The sequence below is a fragment of the Lithobates pipiens genome, unplaced genomic scaffold (assembly GCF_037356315.1).
Source record: "Lithobates pipiens isolate NorthernLeopardFrog02 unplaced genomic scaffold, aLitPip1_a1.2 Scaffold_17, whole genome shotgun sequence".
NCBI classification, from domain to species: Eukaryota; Metazoa; Chordata; class Amphibia; order Anura; family Ranidae; genus Lithobates; species Lithobates pipiens.
Window position 1 is genome coordinate 15,493,617 of NW_027507755.1, and position 17,647 is coordinate 15,511,263.

Consider the following 17,647-nt stretch of genomic DNA (forward strand, 5'->3'; position numbering starts at 1 on the left):
CAAATTCCATGGACTTTATAGGCACAGGTTTACAAATATGTAAAATTAAATTCCACCTTTATTGACACACATTTAAGAACACTGAAGTAACAGTAAAAATGCATAAAAAAGCACCCATATTAGGACAGTGTAAATACTGTTGCATTGCTAACAAACAATTTGCACATACTGAAACATCAGATGCACCTGTGGGTTGGAAAACTATGGCAGGGCAAATATGGGGGGGTCCACCCATAAGACACAGTACCCAAACGAATAGAGTGCTGCTTGTAGAAGTATTTATAAGCACCTGGGTGAAGCTATAATTATAAAGAAAAGGGAGGGGGGGGGGGCAGGAAAAGGAAGGTAATTCCAATGTGGCCCCTATTCATTTCACAAAGATTAAAAATTTATCAGCATACAGCCTTATCTAGGATTTGAATCTCAAGGCTCAATTGGTGAGTACATATCCAAGTATTAATGGTAAGAATGTTGGTCATGGCATTATATTATTTCATAACGGGTTAATAAAGATCTTACTAATAAATATGATATAAGCACATGCCGCATAAAAGAACATGAATCCATACTACATCCAAACAATGAATGAACACTGCAATCAATACCAATAGTCCATCTCCTGGAAACCACATACAACTCACATCCAAAGCCTACCGTAATTTATCTTATGTTAATCCACCACTAGAAAGGCCCCTAGATCATCCTCAATACCCATTTTCTATTGTTGGTCACTACAAAATAACAATATTTACACAGAGTGTATAGGTAAGTTCTACACACATGATACGGCAGCATTTGCGAATGGTTTCCAGTGGTTACAGCATACTGCTTAACCTCCCTGGCGGTATGATTATTTCGGATTTTAGGTGCTGAAAGCGGTACCATTTTTTTGAATGGAAATTTGGCGTTTTATATTGTAAGCCTGCAATTCTTAGGAATAACTCACTGAAATCTGTTTAAACCAAAGTCTAGTAGACATCCCGGGTAGGATAAAGTTTGAAACACAAAATCATAAATTATAATATAATAAATAACTGTAAATAATAACAAATAACAATATAATAATAATCATACTGTTTATTCAATACATTTTAGTAAATAATATAATCAAAAACACTGACATTTTTTTTTTGTCAAACAAGGGTGCAATATTGGTAGTCATATTGCTTCAGTAAACATCTCTGGTATGGAAAATTTTAAAACATGGTACAGCACAAAGTCCAACATCACAGTCAGGACAGTAGAACGTTGTTTCTTTTCTAATTTTCCTTCCAGGGTCGTCACACTTAGAGCAGCAAATGACACACATCCTTGTGGGTGCTGCCTTCTTTTCTGTTGGTGGAACGTGGTCCATCAAGTGCCGACCAGTCAGGCGTTCCGGGTTCACAATGCCAGCAGCACGACGGCCAGATCTGTTTACAGACGTTGGTGTTTGGTGCCTGAGGAAAATAAGTTTGGCAACTTTCCAAACAAAGTCCGCATGAACAACAGGCTTGTCACTATTTTTTTTTAGAAGAATGAAAGCATTCCACAGGCACTGCTCCAGAAGGTGCCTGAAGATTTTTTTATAATATTTTTTCTGTTGCTTCCTCATGGCTGGGTAAAAAGTCATGGCCTGGTCAGCACGGTCAACACCTCCCATAGTATGGTTGTAGTCCATCACGACTTGGGGCTTCATGATGTCTTTTCCACCTTTTGTTTGTACCATGACAGTAGAGGTGTTGTGAATGGTACTCATTAGGCACACGTCTTTTTTGTCGCGCCATCTCAGTGCCATCATTTTTCCTTTTTGCCAGGCAACTATTTCTCCTGCCTTGAGCTTTTTATTGACAAAGGTTGGTGGCAAGTCACGCCGGTTAGCTCTAACGGTCCCGTATGCATCTGTTTTATTCTGCAAAAGGAACTCATAGAGTTCTGGAGAACTGTAAAAATTGTCTGTGGTTACACAGTAGCCCTGATTCAGCAGCGGTTCAATCAGAGTAAGCATGGAAGCGGTTGCCAGTCCATAGTTACCGAATCTCTCATTGAACTTGGTTCCTTTCCCGGTGTAAAGTATGGAATTCCATATGTACCCAGTGCTGGATTCACAGAGCATGAATGATTTTATTCCAAAACGTGCCCTCTTGGACGCAATAAACTGTATCCAGATGAGTCTTCCTTTGTAGGCCATCAGACTTTCGTCGATACTGATGTCTCTGTCGGGTACATAGGTCTTCTGGAAATTTTGCTGAATCATTTGGTAAAGCCCCCAAATCTTTTTTAGTTTTGGTGCTGGATGAGAAGTCTCATCGAATTCCTCATTATTTTCAAAGTGCAGATACTTCATAATAAGGGAAAATCTGTACTCCGACATGACGGTGCCAAAAAAAGGAGTTGCTAGCAATTTGTTAGTGGTCCAGTACCACTTCTGCAGGGGTTTACCAACCACTCCCTGTAGAATTATGAGGCCCAGAAACTTCCAGATGTCCTCCTTGGTTACTGGTTCCCACTTTCTGCTCCTTGCAAACCTCTGATGCGTAGCAGCTTGTTGTTCGTGGTACCGATTTGTCTCCATAACAATTTTTTCTATAACCTCATTGGTCAAAAAGAGTTGGAGATATGCCAATGGGTTGTCATCCACATCCACTTTGATACCAGGTGTTCCAGTAAATGGAAATCTTGGGGGCGCTGCATGCTCCGTACCGCAATCAATTGAGCACCAAGTCCGCACATCACTGGGCAAAGTCGCAGCATCATCGCTAAAATCGCTTTCCGTGCCTGACGACGAACTTCCCCACGAATCGCTATCACTCACTTCTGAAAGGGATTCTGCATCGCTGTCGCTGTTTTCAAACAGGTCATATGCCACTTTTGAGGTAGAGGCGCGCTTTTTTGATGCCATGGTCGCTCTGCAGTTTCCAGACACAAAGTACAGTAAAACTGCAGGCAGGGGCACTGGATAAAGCAATGGGGGCAAGCTAAGGTCAGTTTTATTTTATTTAGTAATGTAATCCAATAGGATTACAATGTATCAGTGTGTTTGTGCTTTTAACTTTTTGAATTTGGCGCTGGTTCCACCTCCCTGCGTCGCTACGCTCGCAGGGAACGGAAGCCAGGGCACACAGTGCATCGGGCGGAAGGTCCGGCCGCCGTACACAGCGGGGATACATCAGGGGATCCCGGAGATAAGGTAAGTTATCTCTTTCTGGATCCAGTGATGCAAGAGTGTGGCTCGGGGTTACCACTAATGGTACAAAAATCTCACCCCGAGCCACACTCGGGAATATCGTCAGGGGGGTTAATGACTGGTTGCTGGAGGTTACAGCACACATTACGGCTCACTGATTAGTTGCTAGAGGTTACAGAAAATAATTTCTGCTTGTTAATCGGTAGCTAGAAATTACTGTACAGTAATACTGCTCACTGATTGGTTGCTAGAAGTTACAGTGCATCATCTCCTCACTGCAGGGGGAAAGATATAAATATGAATGCCACCTTTATTTACATATCAATGCTGCCGGACTGAGCTATTTACTTAGTAATGTTGCCACTATTTACATATGAATGCCGGTTATTGACATGTAAACACAGGGTGTGCAGATGAGTCATCTGTACACAACAATAGGGCAGAGCTGGTCAGCATTAGTACCAGCACTTCACACTGAGATATCAGGATACAGCACAGGACTAAATCTTCAAGGGACGAGGGAATTTAAACTGGAATAGTTGGCAAGTATGAGGCAGCTGCTTTGGGCCCCACAACAATGACAGGGCCCAGGGCAGCTGCCCCTTTTTCCCTGCCTTAAAGACAGCCCTGACCACAGGCAACAAACACAACTCATCAGCACAAGAACAGAGAAAAGGGGGGAATGCAGAAACACCCACAATAAGCCAGGGACCTCCTGTGAGGGGGCCACGACCACAAGCATCCCAGACGAAAACAAACACAGATAAAAGACCAGAAATAGCAGGAAGGAAACCAAAAAAGATTTTTTAGCACTTTTAGCTCTCAGGTAGCTGCAGATAAGACACGGCACCAGCCACTTGAAAGGCTACTGCTCAAACACCCTCTGATAAGAGGATATGCCCAGGGCTGTTACTGGGAATTCTGGAAGTCCTAGAGGTAGGGGAGGCCCCAGGAACCCTGGAAAACCCAACAGGAATCGTGGAAGATTCGGCAGGGGTCCTGCAAGTCTGTAACAAAGCGGCAGAATCTCTTGAAAGCCTAGTCTCATTCCCCTTACACCCACCTTCCCCTGCCCTCCCCTGCTACTATGTTGAAGCCTATGGTAAATGATCAATACTTCCAGGTATAGAGGAACATGTGACCTTCTCCCAGGATCCAGTGCTCAGACCTGAGAGTCTAGTTGCCCTGTCAAAACACTTGATGGATGGCTGACACTTAATACTCTGTAATCTCTGACACGCACCGAAACAGAGGGCATGACTGCAGGCTCCAACACAGGAATGGAGCTGCAGGATAGTGTGGTGAAGATGACTATTGGTGGGTCGAGGAGACTCTCAAAACAGAGTCTCGTTAAGCTTTTTCCTTTAATGCCTTAAAATGGTTTATGGTATGCTTTCACGTGAGGCTATAGGCCAGTGATGGCGAACCTTGGCACCCCAGATGTTTTGGAACTACATTTCCCATGATGCTCCACTACATTGCAGAGTGCTAGAGCATCATGGGAAATGTAGTTCCAAAACATCTGGGGTGCCAAGGTTCGCCATCACTGCTATAGGCAATAAAAAATAATACCTATGATGCAGATTGTCACCAGCATTAAAACATCAGTTTTGCTTTAAATCCTCCCCCGTAACATAGTTTTATTACACGTTGATCCTGACAGTAGATCCGTAGATTTTCTGCTTTGTTTAACTGAGTGACAACGCTGTTCATTCTGCAGTGAAATGCATAGCAGTGCTGTCATCCTGTGGACGGGGTAGTCCTAAATTAACTTTAAATAAGTGACAAATAAATGAAAGCCAAACTCCAGAAAAACATTTTAACCACTTGACCACTGGGCACTTAAACCCCCTTCCTAACCAGAAAAGTTTTCAGCTTTGAGTGCTCTCACACTTTGAATGACAATTACTCAGTCATGCAACACTGTACCCATATGAAATTGTTGTCCTTTTTTTCACACAAATGGAGCTTTTTTGGGGTTTTTTATTTTTTGCGCTATAAATCAAAAAAGACTTAAAATTCGTAAAAAAAAAAAAAAAAAAAAAAAAAATCTTTGTTTCAGTTAAAATTTATTGCAGAGCATTGGCAAGTATTGGCAGGGTATTGGCGAGTATTGGCAGAGTATTGGCAGAGTATTGGTGAGTATTGGCATAGTGCTGCAGAGTGTTGGCACTGAGCAGCGCTGTGGGCACTACAGATCCAGCCCACAGCACTGCTACAAACGATCTCTCCCCCTCTCCCCTCGCACTGTACAGATCAGTACAGAGAGGGGAGGGAGGAACTGATGTCATGACACGCCAGTTTGTTTACAAGCGATCACATGGTAAACAGCTGCTACCAGTGGCCATTTACCGTTATCCGTGATGTGCCAAGTCTTCCGGACCTGGCAATCATGGATATTTCTGGGAGCTCCCCAGGGGGGGCGCGCGAAAGCAACATTCTGGGAGGATGTCCATGGACGCCCTTCCGGAATAAGCCGACCGCGCTGTAGCTGCAGCTATGGCCCGGTCGGCAAGTGGTTAAAGTGTTACTAAACCCACAACAGTAAAATGTTTGTTATACTCACTGCGGAACCTAAGGGGTTAATCCTCTGCATTGTGTAAAGGCTGTTTGATCTTGTTTCCTCTGATCCTCCCCTTCTTCCACTGCCCCCAATATAATTCCTGATAGTACAGAACCAGGAGAAGGGCTGCACATGCTCAGTTTGGTATGTATTGCTAGAAAGGTTTTTTTCTCTTTCTTGGTGCATGTGATCCACACAAGATCAGTCGGCACTGTCCAGACAGAGGGTCAGGGGTCCTGCAGCCTCATAGGATAGTGAGTGCAGAATGAAATCTCCTCCTACAAGCTTTAACCAGACACTGATACAAGTCACAAGACTGCTCTAACTGCTGATAAGATAAGGTATTTAGCAATTTATATTTACTAAAATAATTGCATCTCTGTGTTCTGTGTACTGTGGGAGACCAGATATAGTGAATGCAGGCTCCTGTATATATACGGCGGCAGGTTGGCTCAAACGCAAACCTACGTACTGGCTGGTGCACGGCCGCGGGTCCAACAGACTTGATGTCTGCTGGCGACCCAAGATCGATGTACACAGAGGCAGAACGGGGATCTGCCTATGTAAATAAGGCAGATCCCCGTTCTGACAGGAGACATCATGAAGATCTGCTGTTCCCAGTAATCGGGAACAGCGATCTCTGTGTTGTTCCATCCCCCAACAGTTAGAACACACCCAGGGAACACAGTTGACCCCTTGATCACCCCCTAGTCTTAAATTATTCCCTGCCTGTTATTTATACATCGATCAGTGCATTATTTTATCACTGATCAATGTAAAAATGTCACTGGTCTCCAAAAAGTGTCACTTAGGGTCAGATTTGTCTGCTTCAATGTCGCAGCCCCACTAAAAATCACAGACCGCCACCATTACCAGCAAAAACATATAAATAAAAGTCCATAAATCTTTCCCATAGTTTTTATACGCAATCATTTTTGCGCAAACCAATCAATATACACATATTTACCAAAAATGTGTACAAGAATATATAGTGACCTAAACTGATGAATACATTTTTTTCTTTTTTTGTGGATATGTATTATAGCAGAAAGTAAAAAATATTGTTGTTTTTTTCAACATTTTTTTGTTATTTTTTTTGTTTATAGAGCAAAGATTAATAACCGCAGAGGTGATCAAATACCACCAAAAGAAATCTCTATTTGTGGGGAAAAAAGGATGTAAAAGGATTTTGTTGTGTTTATCGCAAACAATGGCCTGGTCATTAAGGCCTCGTTCACACCTACGCAGGTTGCAGTTTGCATATTCCAGGTGCATTTTGCGTTTTTGAATACACGCTTTTGATCCATTGAAGTCTATGGAACCAAAAACCAGAAAAAAAGTCCCTGGCCCTCTCCATAACATGTAGAGATGGGAACGTGACCCATAGGAAACCATGTTAAATGGACTGTAGTGTGTTCCTGCAAAACTGAAAACGCACTAAAAAATGCATAGGTGTAAATCAGGCCTAAGGCTGGATTCACACCTATGCAGTTTTAATGCTTTTTGCATTTTGCAGATTTGCACTACAGTCCATTTAACATGATTTCCTATGGAACATGATCTGTAGTGCAAATCTGCAAAAAGCACAAAAAATGCATAGGTGTGAATCCAGCCTAAGGCTCGATTCACATCTATGCATGTTGCTTTTGAGCGTTTTTGCAGTACTTTTTGCGGTGCTTGTCGCATTTTTGGACACGCGATTTTTTGCTGTGTATTGCAGGGTTTTTTTTACACTGTGGTTGCTTAGCAACCAGCTATATACAGTGAAAAAAAAGAAAAAAAAAACGCAAAATGCAAATCGTGGCAAAATCACGGTAAAAAAGCGGTATTTGCGTTTTTGATGCAGGTCCATTGACTTCTATTACATGCAAAATGCTGCATTTTGCATGATAAAGGTCCCCGACCCTTTCCAAAAATGCAGAGGCACAAAAATGCATTTATGTGAACGTGTTCCATAGGAACCCATGTTAAAAAATGTTCCTGCATTTCTGCAAATTGCATCAAAAAATGCATTAGTGTGAATCAAGCCTAAAGCCTCGTACACTCAATCGAATTGTTGGCAGACAAAGCCTCAGACTTTTGTCTGAAGGGCGTTGGCTAGGATTTTGTCTTGCATACAAACGGCACACAATTTTCTGCCAACAAACACAAACATAGTGACGTACTATGATGAATTTCAGCTCTTGAAAGCCACCCTTTGGGCACCTTCTGCTACCCTGCTTCTCCGAAAATAAGACCTATCGTGATTGTCAATGATGGCTGCAATATAAGCCCTACCCCCCAAATAAGCCCTAGTTAAAGTCCTTGTAGGTCTTCTTTTCAGGGTAGGGCATATTTTCGGGGAAACAGGGTAGGGCTTATTTGGGGGGTTGGGCTTATATTGCAGCCATCACCGACAGTCACGATAGGTCTTATTTTTGGGGAAACAGGGTAATGTCGTGTTTGGTGAGCATTGATTTTGTGTTTGTACTTTCAAATTTTATGTGACAGACTTGTGTACACACGATAGGAAAATCTGACAACAGACCGTTGTCCGCCAAAAATTTACTAGCCTGCCATTCAACATTTGTTGGTGGAAAGTTGGCCAACGATTGTCTGATGGAGCGTACAAAAGATGGGATTTTAGGCAAACAGTCTGTCATCACACAATTGCCAGACAAAAATCTGATCGCGTGTACGAGGCTTTAGGGCAGTGATGGTGAACCTTGGCACCCCAAATGTTTTGGAACTACATTTCCCATGATGCACATGCACTGTACACTGTAAGGCTGGATTCACACCTATGGCATTTTCAGTGCTTTTTGCATTTTGCAGGTTTGCACTACAGAACGTATTCCATAGGAAACCATATTAAATGGCCTGTAGTGCAAATCTTCAAAATGTAAAAAGCACTAAAAATGCAAAGGCGTGAATCCAGCCTAAGTGAGCATCATGGGAAATGTAGTTCCAAAACATCTGGAGTGCCAACGTTAGCCATCACTGCTTTAGGGGGTAAAACCTTCTGGGCTGAATTGGTTAAGGAGTTACATTAACTTTTTTTTCTTTGGGAAAACATGTGAAATAAAACAGGAATTCATAAACTAAATAATATCATTACAGGGAGTAACAGCTACCAAAATACAACATTTTACTTGCCATCAGCCGTCCACATAAATGTGGCAACACAACATTGGGCTTTAACAGGTTGATGCCACATATTCACCTACAGATGGCGTCCCTGTTCTGTGCTGGTAATATACCCCCAAAACCGTGACTATGCTGTCACCAACAGCTCCTCATTACTGTTTATGATTACATACCTCGCAACTTTTTGAGATGGAAATGAGGAACACCTATCAGCAAAAGTATACAGGCATAGGACACACCCCTTGCCACACCCCTTTAACCACTTGCTTACTGGGCGCTTAAACCCCCCTCCTATCCAGACCAATTTTCAGCACTGATGCACTTTGAATGACAATTGCGCGGTCATGCAACACTGTGCCCACATGACATTTTTATAATTTTTTCCCACAAATAGAGCTTTCTTTTGGTGATATTTAATCACCTGTGCGATTTTTTTTTTTTTGTTAAAAAAATGTAAAAAGAGCAAATATTTTTGAAAAACTTTTTTTTTAATGTTATTAAATTTAAAAATGCGTAACTTTTGTCCGTCATTGATGTACGCTGATGAGCCAGCAGTGATGGGCACCAATGGGTGGCAGTGATGGGCACTGATCGGTTACAATGATAGGCAGCACTTCTAGGTGGCACTGATTGGCACCACTGGTGGGCATTGATAGGTGGCACGTGTGGGCATAGATAGGTGGCACTTGTGGGCATTGATAGGGGGCACTTGTGGGCACTTTCAGGTTGCAATGATGAGGCATAATTGCCTCTTCCGTTTCGGGACCGATGTCCCTTTAAGATGAGCCGGTGATCGGCTTTTTTTTTTCTCCTCCGCAGTCAGTGTGAGTAGAAAAAAAAATGATCACTGAGCTTTTGTTTTGATCATGTGATCAGCTGTCATTGGCTGACAGCTGATCACATGGTAAGGGGCCGGGATCGGTCATATGACAGCCTCCCGGGAATTCACATCGGTGCTGTGGCCGTCATTCGGCCTTAGCGCGGATGTCAGGTGGTTAATGGAGAATAATACACAAAAACAAGATTGGGTAAACCCACACGTGATTTTTTTTTATCACTACTATTCCCTTATATTGGCTTTTGGAATTTACAAATGCAGCAATTTAGAAATCAGATGAAAGGTTTAGCTCTGGGAAACACGTTTTGATGGATAAAAAGTGGATTTTATATACATCTATACAGATCAGACCAAAAAGAGGGACAGAGGGACATTGCTCCAAATCAGGGACAGTCCCTTGAAATCAGGGACAGTTTGGAGCTATGTGATTGGGTTGCATTGCCACTGTGACAGCCAATCTTAGTGATCATGTGATTGGGAATGGCAAGAAACATCTCTGGCGTTAAGAACCTATTAAAGGGCCAGCAAGAGGCAGCAGCAAGGGGTTAAATAATCTATTGCTTTCTGAATGCAATGTGTCAGTTCCATTACCAGCTGTGGATATGAAAATTCCCCACTGGGTTGAACAGCATGTACAGGTATGATAGAACACAACACACAGTGAATGGGGCTTAGATAGTTTATTAGTGGTGTGCGTACAGCACCTTATAGTGTGAGTATAATGTGGAGAATAATGGGCATGCATTGTGCTCTCTAGGGAAGTACTTGAGAAGCAAGGACATTTCACAATACAGTATATGCTATCCTACAGATTCTACTGCCGGTTCCCCTATGGTGGACAGCCTGTGCATGCAAATGGCATCATCTGTTCAGGGGATGAGAGTCAATGCTCATGAGGATTGACTGTATTCAGCCCTAGAACACAACAATGCATTTATGACGACAATTATTCAGTAATAATTCTTTCAGTTTTAGAATAAATCCAACAGACATCATGCATGAAACATATCAGGTTTCCTACACATGGTATTTTTGTCTGTATCTGCCCTGAATCTTATAACTCAACCTCCAGAAGCTGAGGTTGCCTGGTACACTACTGGGTTGAACAAAAAAAAAAAACCGACAGCTTCAGTCGGAGCAACTGCACTAACGATCCAATGTTAGTACAGCGATCTCTCCCCTGCTGAGCTGTGTTCTGACAGGGGGAAATCCCCCCCCCCCCCCCCGCTAGAATGCTATGGCCAGCGCTCTTTCCACCATTGGCTGAGAGCGTTGGTCAGCTGATGGTTTTCCAGCATTCTTGTCCGATAGAAGATTGCCAAACAGTCGGCTTCTGTCGGGCCATGTGCCATACACATGGGCCAAATGTTGGCCCATGTGTACTAGGCTTTTATTTATATTTATATATATATATATATATATATATATATATATATATATATATATATATATATATATATTATTTATTGAGTTTTAATGAATACAAAGTAAAACACCAAGTGGTACTAGGCAGCCTTTACAAAGGTATAAAGTGGATAAAGGACATAATAAAGAAAATAGATAAATAAAAGCCATAGGAGCCCTCCCTTCTAGATTGTAAGCTCTAACGAGCAGGGCCCTCTGATCCCTCCTGTATTGATTTGTATTGTAAGTGTACTGTCTGCCCTCATATTGTAAAGCGCTGCGCAAACTGTTGGCGCTATATAAATCCTGAATAATAATAATATTAGGAAGGTGGGAAAGGGGAGGGAGGCATGTTTAACCAAGACATTGCAAATATAAGCTTAATACTCCATAGCTCCCAACTGTCCCTGATTTGGAGCAATGTCCCTCTGTCCCTCATCCCTCCTCCTTTGTCCCTCATTTTGGTCTGATCTATATAGTATATAAAATGCGCTTTTTCTCTTTCAAAACGTGTTTCCCAGTGCTAAACCTCTCATCTAATTTCTAAATTGCTGCATTTGTACGTTTTAAAAGCCAATATAAAGGTGGTGGTAGAAAATTCCCTTGTGAATTTAATTAACCTTTTTTTTTTGGTTAATACTCCTTTAAGGGGGTGTGGCAGGGGGCGTGTCCTATGCCTACATACATTTGCTAGTAGGTGTCCCTCATTCCCATTTCGAAATGTTGGGAGGTATGATACTCCATGAGAACACCTTCAGGAGTGGAAGCATTAATAACTATAGTCAAGTGAGGAACACACAATGACATATAACAGTTTGAACACAATCAGACCTTAGACTCCTAGCATAGTCCACCATGGAGGTCTAGCTAGAGCAGAAGTTCTGTACGATGGTGTCCAATTACTCCAAGTTGAAAAGTAAAAATGAAGCCATAAGACGAGACGGTGAGGAATGGCTCCAATGGCACATAATTGATCTGCGAGCTACCAATAAACAGATATGGGCCCAATGTGGGAGGGCCGGCAGAGCTGAAGACTGAAGTGAAGTATTCGCCACTGCGCCAGGCTTAAAGGGATTGTAAACCCTCATGTTTATAGATTGCATTAAGATGAAAACATTTCTTTCACTGACTGTCCCCCAGCCCCCCATTTTACTCACCTGAGTCGTGTATACCCCTGCCAGAGACGCTCTCTTCCTCTCTGCCTGTGGTTCTCGTCGGCTTTTGATTGGATAGATTGATAGCAGTGCAGGAATTAGCTCCCGCTGCTGTCAATCAAATCCAATGACGCGGGCATCGGGCCGAGTCCTGCATGTGGCATCTAAGGATGCCGAATGCTGGACTCGGAAGTGCGCCAGCAAGGTAAACCCCCCCCCCCCCCCGGAGAACGCTTCTTCTAGGAGGGTTATACGATGTGGGGAGGAGCCGCGAGAGCTGCCCGAGATACCCCAGAAGTCGAGGATCGGGGGTCACTCTGTGCAAAACAAACTGCACAGTGGAGGTAAGTATGACATGTTTTGTTATTTAAAAAATAAAATAAAAAAACAAAGCCTTATAATCACTTTAAGTTTTAGTCATTTTGTGGAGGGAGGGGGGGGGGACAATGGTGCATTAAATTGTTTGTAACATAAGCTTATAGGGGGAAATTTAGTAAAACTGGAGCACACAGAATCTGGCGCAGCTGTGCATTGTAACCAATCAGCTTCTAACTGTAGTTTGTTCAATTGAGCATTGACAATAAAACCTAAAAGCTGATTGGTTGCTACGCACAGCTGCACCAGATTCTGTGTGCACCACTTTTAGTAAATCTCCCCCATAGAGCCTATGTATGAAATGTGTCCTTGCACTACAGAAATGACAGTTGGAAGCAGATTTGTCTTTATGGCAGCAAATAATTTCCTTACTGCCAAACTTTTCACAAGCCCTGTAGTGTCCAGGACTCAGAGGAGCAGGATGTTATCCCTGCTACAACCTTAAAACTTGCACGGCACCCAGGAACATAAATTAGACCTTGGCAAATAGCTTTTCACCTTAAATATACAGTAGATCCCCTTTAACTGCTTCCCACCCAGACCCAGTGGTCCTTTTAATGCCACGTACAAATGACCGGACTTTTCGGCAGACTTGGTCCAGCGGACAATCCGACGGACTTTGCAGCTGAGGTCCGCCGGACTTTCAAATGAACGGACTGGGCCACACACGATCACTCCAAAAGTCTGACGGATTCGAACGTGATGACGTAGAATAAGGAAGTTCATAGCCAGTAGCCAGGGCAGGACTTAGGGTGGTGGGGGCCCCTGGGCTTGAGACACTTTTGGGCCCTATCTTCTATACATTATTGGATTTATCAGCGTATAACACGCACCCGAAGTTTAGGAGGGTATTTTAACCACTTCAATACAGGGCACTTTCACCCCCTTCCTTCCCAGCCCAATTTTCAGCTTTCAGCCCTCTAGCGCTTTCAGTGACAATTGCGCGGTCATGCTACACTGTACCCAAATGAAATTGTTATCATTTTGTTCGCACAAATAGAGATTTATTTTGGTGTTATTTATTTACGACTCCGTTTTTTTTTTTTTGCGATATAAGCGCAAAAAAAGCGGAAATTTGGGAAAAAAACAATATTTTCTTTTTTCTATTTGAAAAGAAATCCAATAAAATCAAATTTTGTCATAAATTTAAGCCAAAATGTATTCTGCTACATGTTTTTGGTAAAAAAAATTCCGTTAAGTGTATAATAATTGGTTTGTGTGATCACGGACATATGTACGCAAATGATCATGTACATATGTGTGCAGGTGATCACGTACATATGTGTGCAGATAATCATTGGGACATGTGATTTTAGTGGGACATATGTGGGGGACAAGTTTTTATTATTAGGGACATGTGTTTTTATTATTTGGGGACATGTATGTTTTGGGGACATGTGTGTTTTGGGGACATATGTGGGGACTGTGTTTTCACTGTGTGGTGTGTTGTGTGTTTACACTACACTGATGATCAGTGAGTAAAAAGCTGTGAAAAGCAGCCCATACTCACTGATCATCAGCCGGCTGCAGCGATCTGCTCTCCTCTCCTCAGCGGTGACTTCCGTGTGAGGAGAGGAGAGCCGATTGCCTAGCAACCGGCTGTTTGTTTACATCACATGACGGCCGTGATTGGACACGGCCGTCATGTGATCAGGAGGGCCAATCACAGAGCCCTCCTGCCGATCTGAGATGTGCCGTGTCCGGGTGACACGAGCACATCGGGATCGCGCCGCTGCGCGGGCGCGCGCGCGCGCGATCCCGCTACTCCTGAAGGACGTTCCTGAACGTCCTATCAGGAGCAGGCGGCTCCCACCCGGCCGTATATATACATTGGCCGGGTGGGAAGTGGTTAAGGAAAAAAACTTTTAAGAGTGAAGTTTAAGGAAAAAAAACTTACATTTAAATGCCCATCAATGCACCCTTATCAGTGTCCATCTGCAGCCTTGTCCAGTGTCATTGCAGCCTTGTCAGTGTAGCCTTGTCATTTGCAGCCTTGCCCCAGTGTCATTTGCAGCCTTGTCATTTGTAGCCTTGTCATTGCAGTCTTGAAGTTTAAAAATGGCTCCACCGAGATACAGAGTCCTGTGTATCTCGGAGGCTCTCGGGTCCTCTCAGCGGCTCTCGGGTCCTGACGTAGTCCCGAGCGGAGCAGAGAGTAGCCGAGTGTACTCAGCTTGGCTCACGGTTACGCCCAGTCCCTGTGTTATGTCCATCATAGGGCGGGACTGGGTGTGACTGTGAGCCGAGCCGAGTACACTCGGCTATGTATCTCGGCGGGGCCCCCTATTTGGCGGGGCCCATGGGCTTGAGCCCAGTCAAGCCCAATGGTAAGTCCTGCCCTGCCAGTAGCCAATAGCTGCCCTAGCGTCGGTTTTAGTCCGTCGGACTAGAACACAGACAAACTGATTTTTCAACCGGACTCGAGTCCGTCAGAAAGATTTGAAGACAATTTTATTTCTAGGTCTGTCTGACTTTTGGGAAGAAAAAGTCCGCTGGAGCCCACACACAATTGAATTGTCCGATGGAATCCAGTCCGCGGGACCGAGTCCGTCGAAAAGGCCGGTGGTGTGTACGCGGCATAACTGGGTTATTATGCCCAGGGAGTTGGAAGGTCTTTCTGATCACATAACCACTGTGATTGGCTGTCCCACTGGCAATTGTGGTTAAGGCCCCATTCACACTTGGGAATGGGCCATTAGCGATTACATGTGGGAGACCCAGTGGGGAGAAACCCCTTTGAAAGCAATTGCAGCTTCCGCAGATCATTTCTGCATGTAATCAGCTATGCAGCACATACATGCAGACAATTGGCCTGGATGCAAACTGTTGCACCCAGGGCCAATCATCCTCAGGTAATCATTTTATGGGTGATTACTGTATTTATTGGCATATAACACGCACCTTTTCACCCTGAAGATCGGGTGCAAATAGCTTGTGCGTGTTATACTCCAATACTTCAATTTTAGCTGCCTTGGAGGGGACAGGGAGGGGGGCGGAGCGATCGCCATCAGATTACATACAATGAGAATCTCCTGTTTACTTGGTGGCCTTTGTAATAGGAAGTCCTATCTCATGGGCCACCATTGGACCACTGTTCTGTCTATCATAGGAGATTCTCACTGTATGTAGACTGTTGGCACCTGTCCCGAATTAATGTGCATGTTATAAATTTCGGCTGATAAATCGATCAACTTACTACCCCCTGTTGGATTTTTCACACGATTTTTGCCAGCGGCCAACCCTAGCAGTAATTATTACTGCGTTCTCCTGGTGGGGGTGGCTTTCCTGGTCCATCCTAAACCCCCCTCTGTGGTTGCAGCAAGGAAAAATGCTGCTTCTATGGCCGGCTTAAGGGTAAAGATCTGCTGTAAGGATTTCTCTGTGTTGCCCATAGCAAGTAATCAGTGTCTTTCCTTTTCTAGAAAATGAATTTGAGCTGATTGAGGTTGATTTGTGTAACACTAACATTTCTTTCAGACTTCTTCCAATAATCAGACCTTGCGTTTTTGAATTGTTTCTATGATTTGCACCTCTCACTAGACATTTCATTTAGTTCTGAATTTGACAAATTCGTTAATTCCGAGATTTCAGAATTTCCCAATTTTTCAATTTCCAAAATTACATATTTCAGAATTTTCTCATTTCTGAATTTCAAATTTCAGAATTTTGATTTTTCAAATTTCCGAAATTCAAAAATCAGAAAATGCTAAAATCTGTAAAAAAGAAAGAAAATCAGTAAACGCTGAAATAATAACTAACTATTAAATTATAGGAATTGGAATTTCCTGTCAAATTTGGCTGTTTGTGAACGTAACGAATACGAAATTATCTGAAATAACGAATGTCGTATCCAAACGAATGGAATGTAACGATCTAATAATAATAAATAACAATAATAATAATAAATCCTTTTTTATTATTATTATTTATTATTAATTTGTTCCATTCCATTTGTTTAGATGCGGCATTCTTTATTTCAGATAATTTGTAACTTCAGATAAATTTTCGTTACGCTCGCAAGCAGCCGAATTTGAAAGGAAATTCCAACACCAATAATTTAATAGTTAGTTATTATTTCAAATTTTACAGATTTTCTTTCTTTTTTTCAGATTTTCGAATTTTTGAATTTTTGAATTTCATGTGCAATAGACAAAAAAATAGACAAAAAATTTCAATGTGTGAATAGACTTTTCGAATTTCCAAAAAAAGCAAAAAGAATGATATGAAAACAAACAAAATTTTTGTCAGTGCACTTGTCTACCTCTCACGTTAGTTATAAATTGACAAGCTGCTTGGCATATATTTTTATTTATGGCAGTGCTCCATGCATATAGTAGGAAATTCAGGACGAGTCTGCAAAATACAACTTATTCCCCCCCTCGGCATCATAATTCACTTTTTTTACTCCATTTATCTGTTTCCACCAGCTTTGGCAAGAAAACCGTCCTGACTACATGAACATCCGGCTGTACCTCAGCGAGAAAGAAGGGATGCAGGTAATTGTAGAATGAATGAATGGGATAGGGATTGAACCCCTGTAAGGTTTTTACAGTAGACTGTGACCCCCCTTTGGAGAAATGACTCCCTATTTCCTGTATGTACAGCAAGTGACAGGAAATAATCGGGACACCGACTGCAGCAAAACAACTTTTTATTTTTATTTTATTTTTTATGAGAAGGTATAGAAACTCTGCCAGGTTATTATTATTTCCTTTGTATTTTTGTCCCAGTGACAACTTCTACCTATAGAGTATTCTTCTGGGGTCACAGACTATCAGAGAAACAGGAAAAGAGATGAAATACAGTTGTACGTAGTTGAATGATAACCCAAAAACTTTTCTTTCACTCATGGTTAGTGTTTGGCTGAAGTCATTTATTATCAATCAACTGTGTTTACTCTTTTTAAATCATAATGGCAACAGAAACTACCCAAATGCCCCTGATCAAAATTGTACTTACCCTGGTGATTTTGGCCTGATAGCATGCACACAAGTTGACACAAAGGGGTTTGAATGGCTATT

General features: G+C 42.5%; 1 protein-coding gene across 3 annotated transcripts in view; it reads left to right on the top strand.

Annotated features, from left to right (window-relative positions):
• NOX4 (NADPH oxidase 4) overlaps positions 1-17,647 on the top strand; it is a 429,580-nt gene that overhangs the window by 390,746 nt on the left and 21,187 nt on the right. For all 3 annotated transcript variants that reach the window (XM_077485005.1, XM_077485007.1, XM_077485008.1), the window contains one exon: positions 17,054-17,122. In XM_077485005.1, coding sequence (XP_077341131.1) covers positions 17,054-17,122 — 69 coding nt within the window. The remainder of the gene's footprint in view (positions 1-17,053; positions 17,123-17,647) is intronic.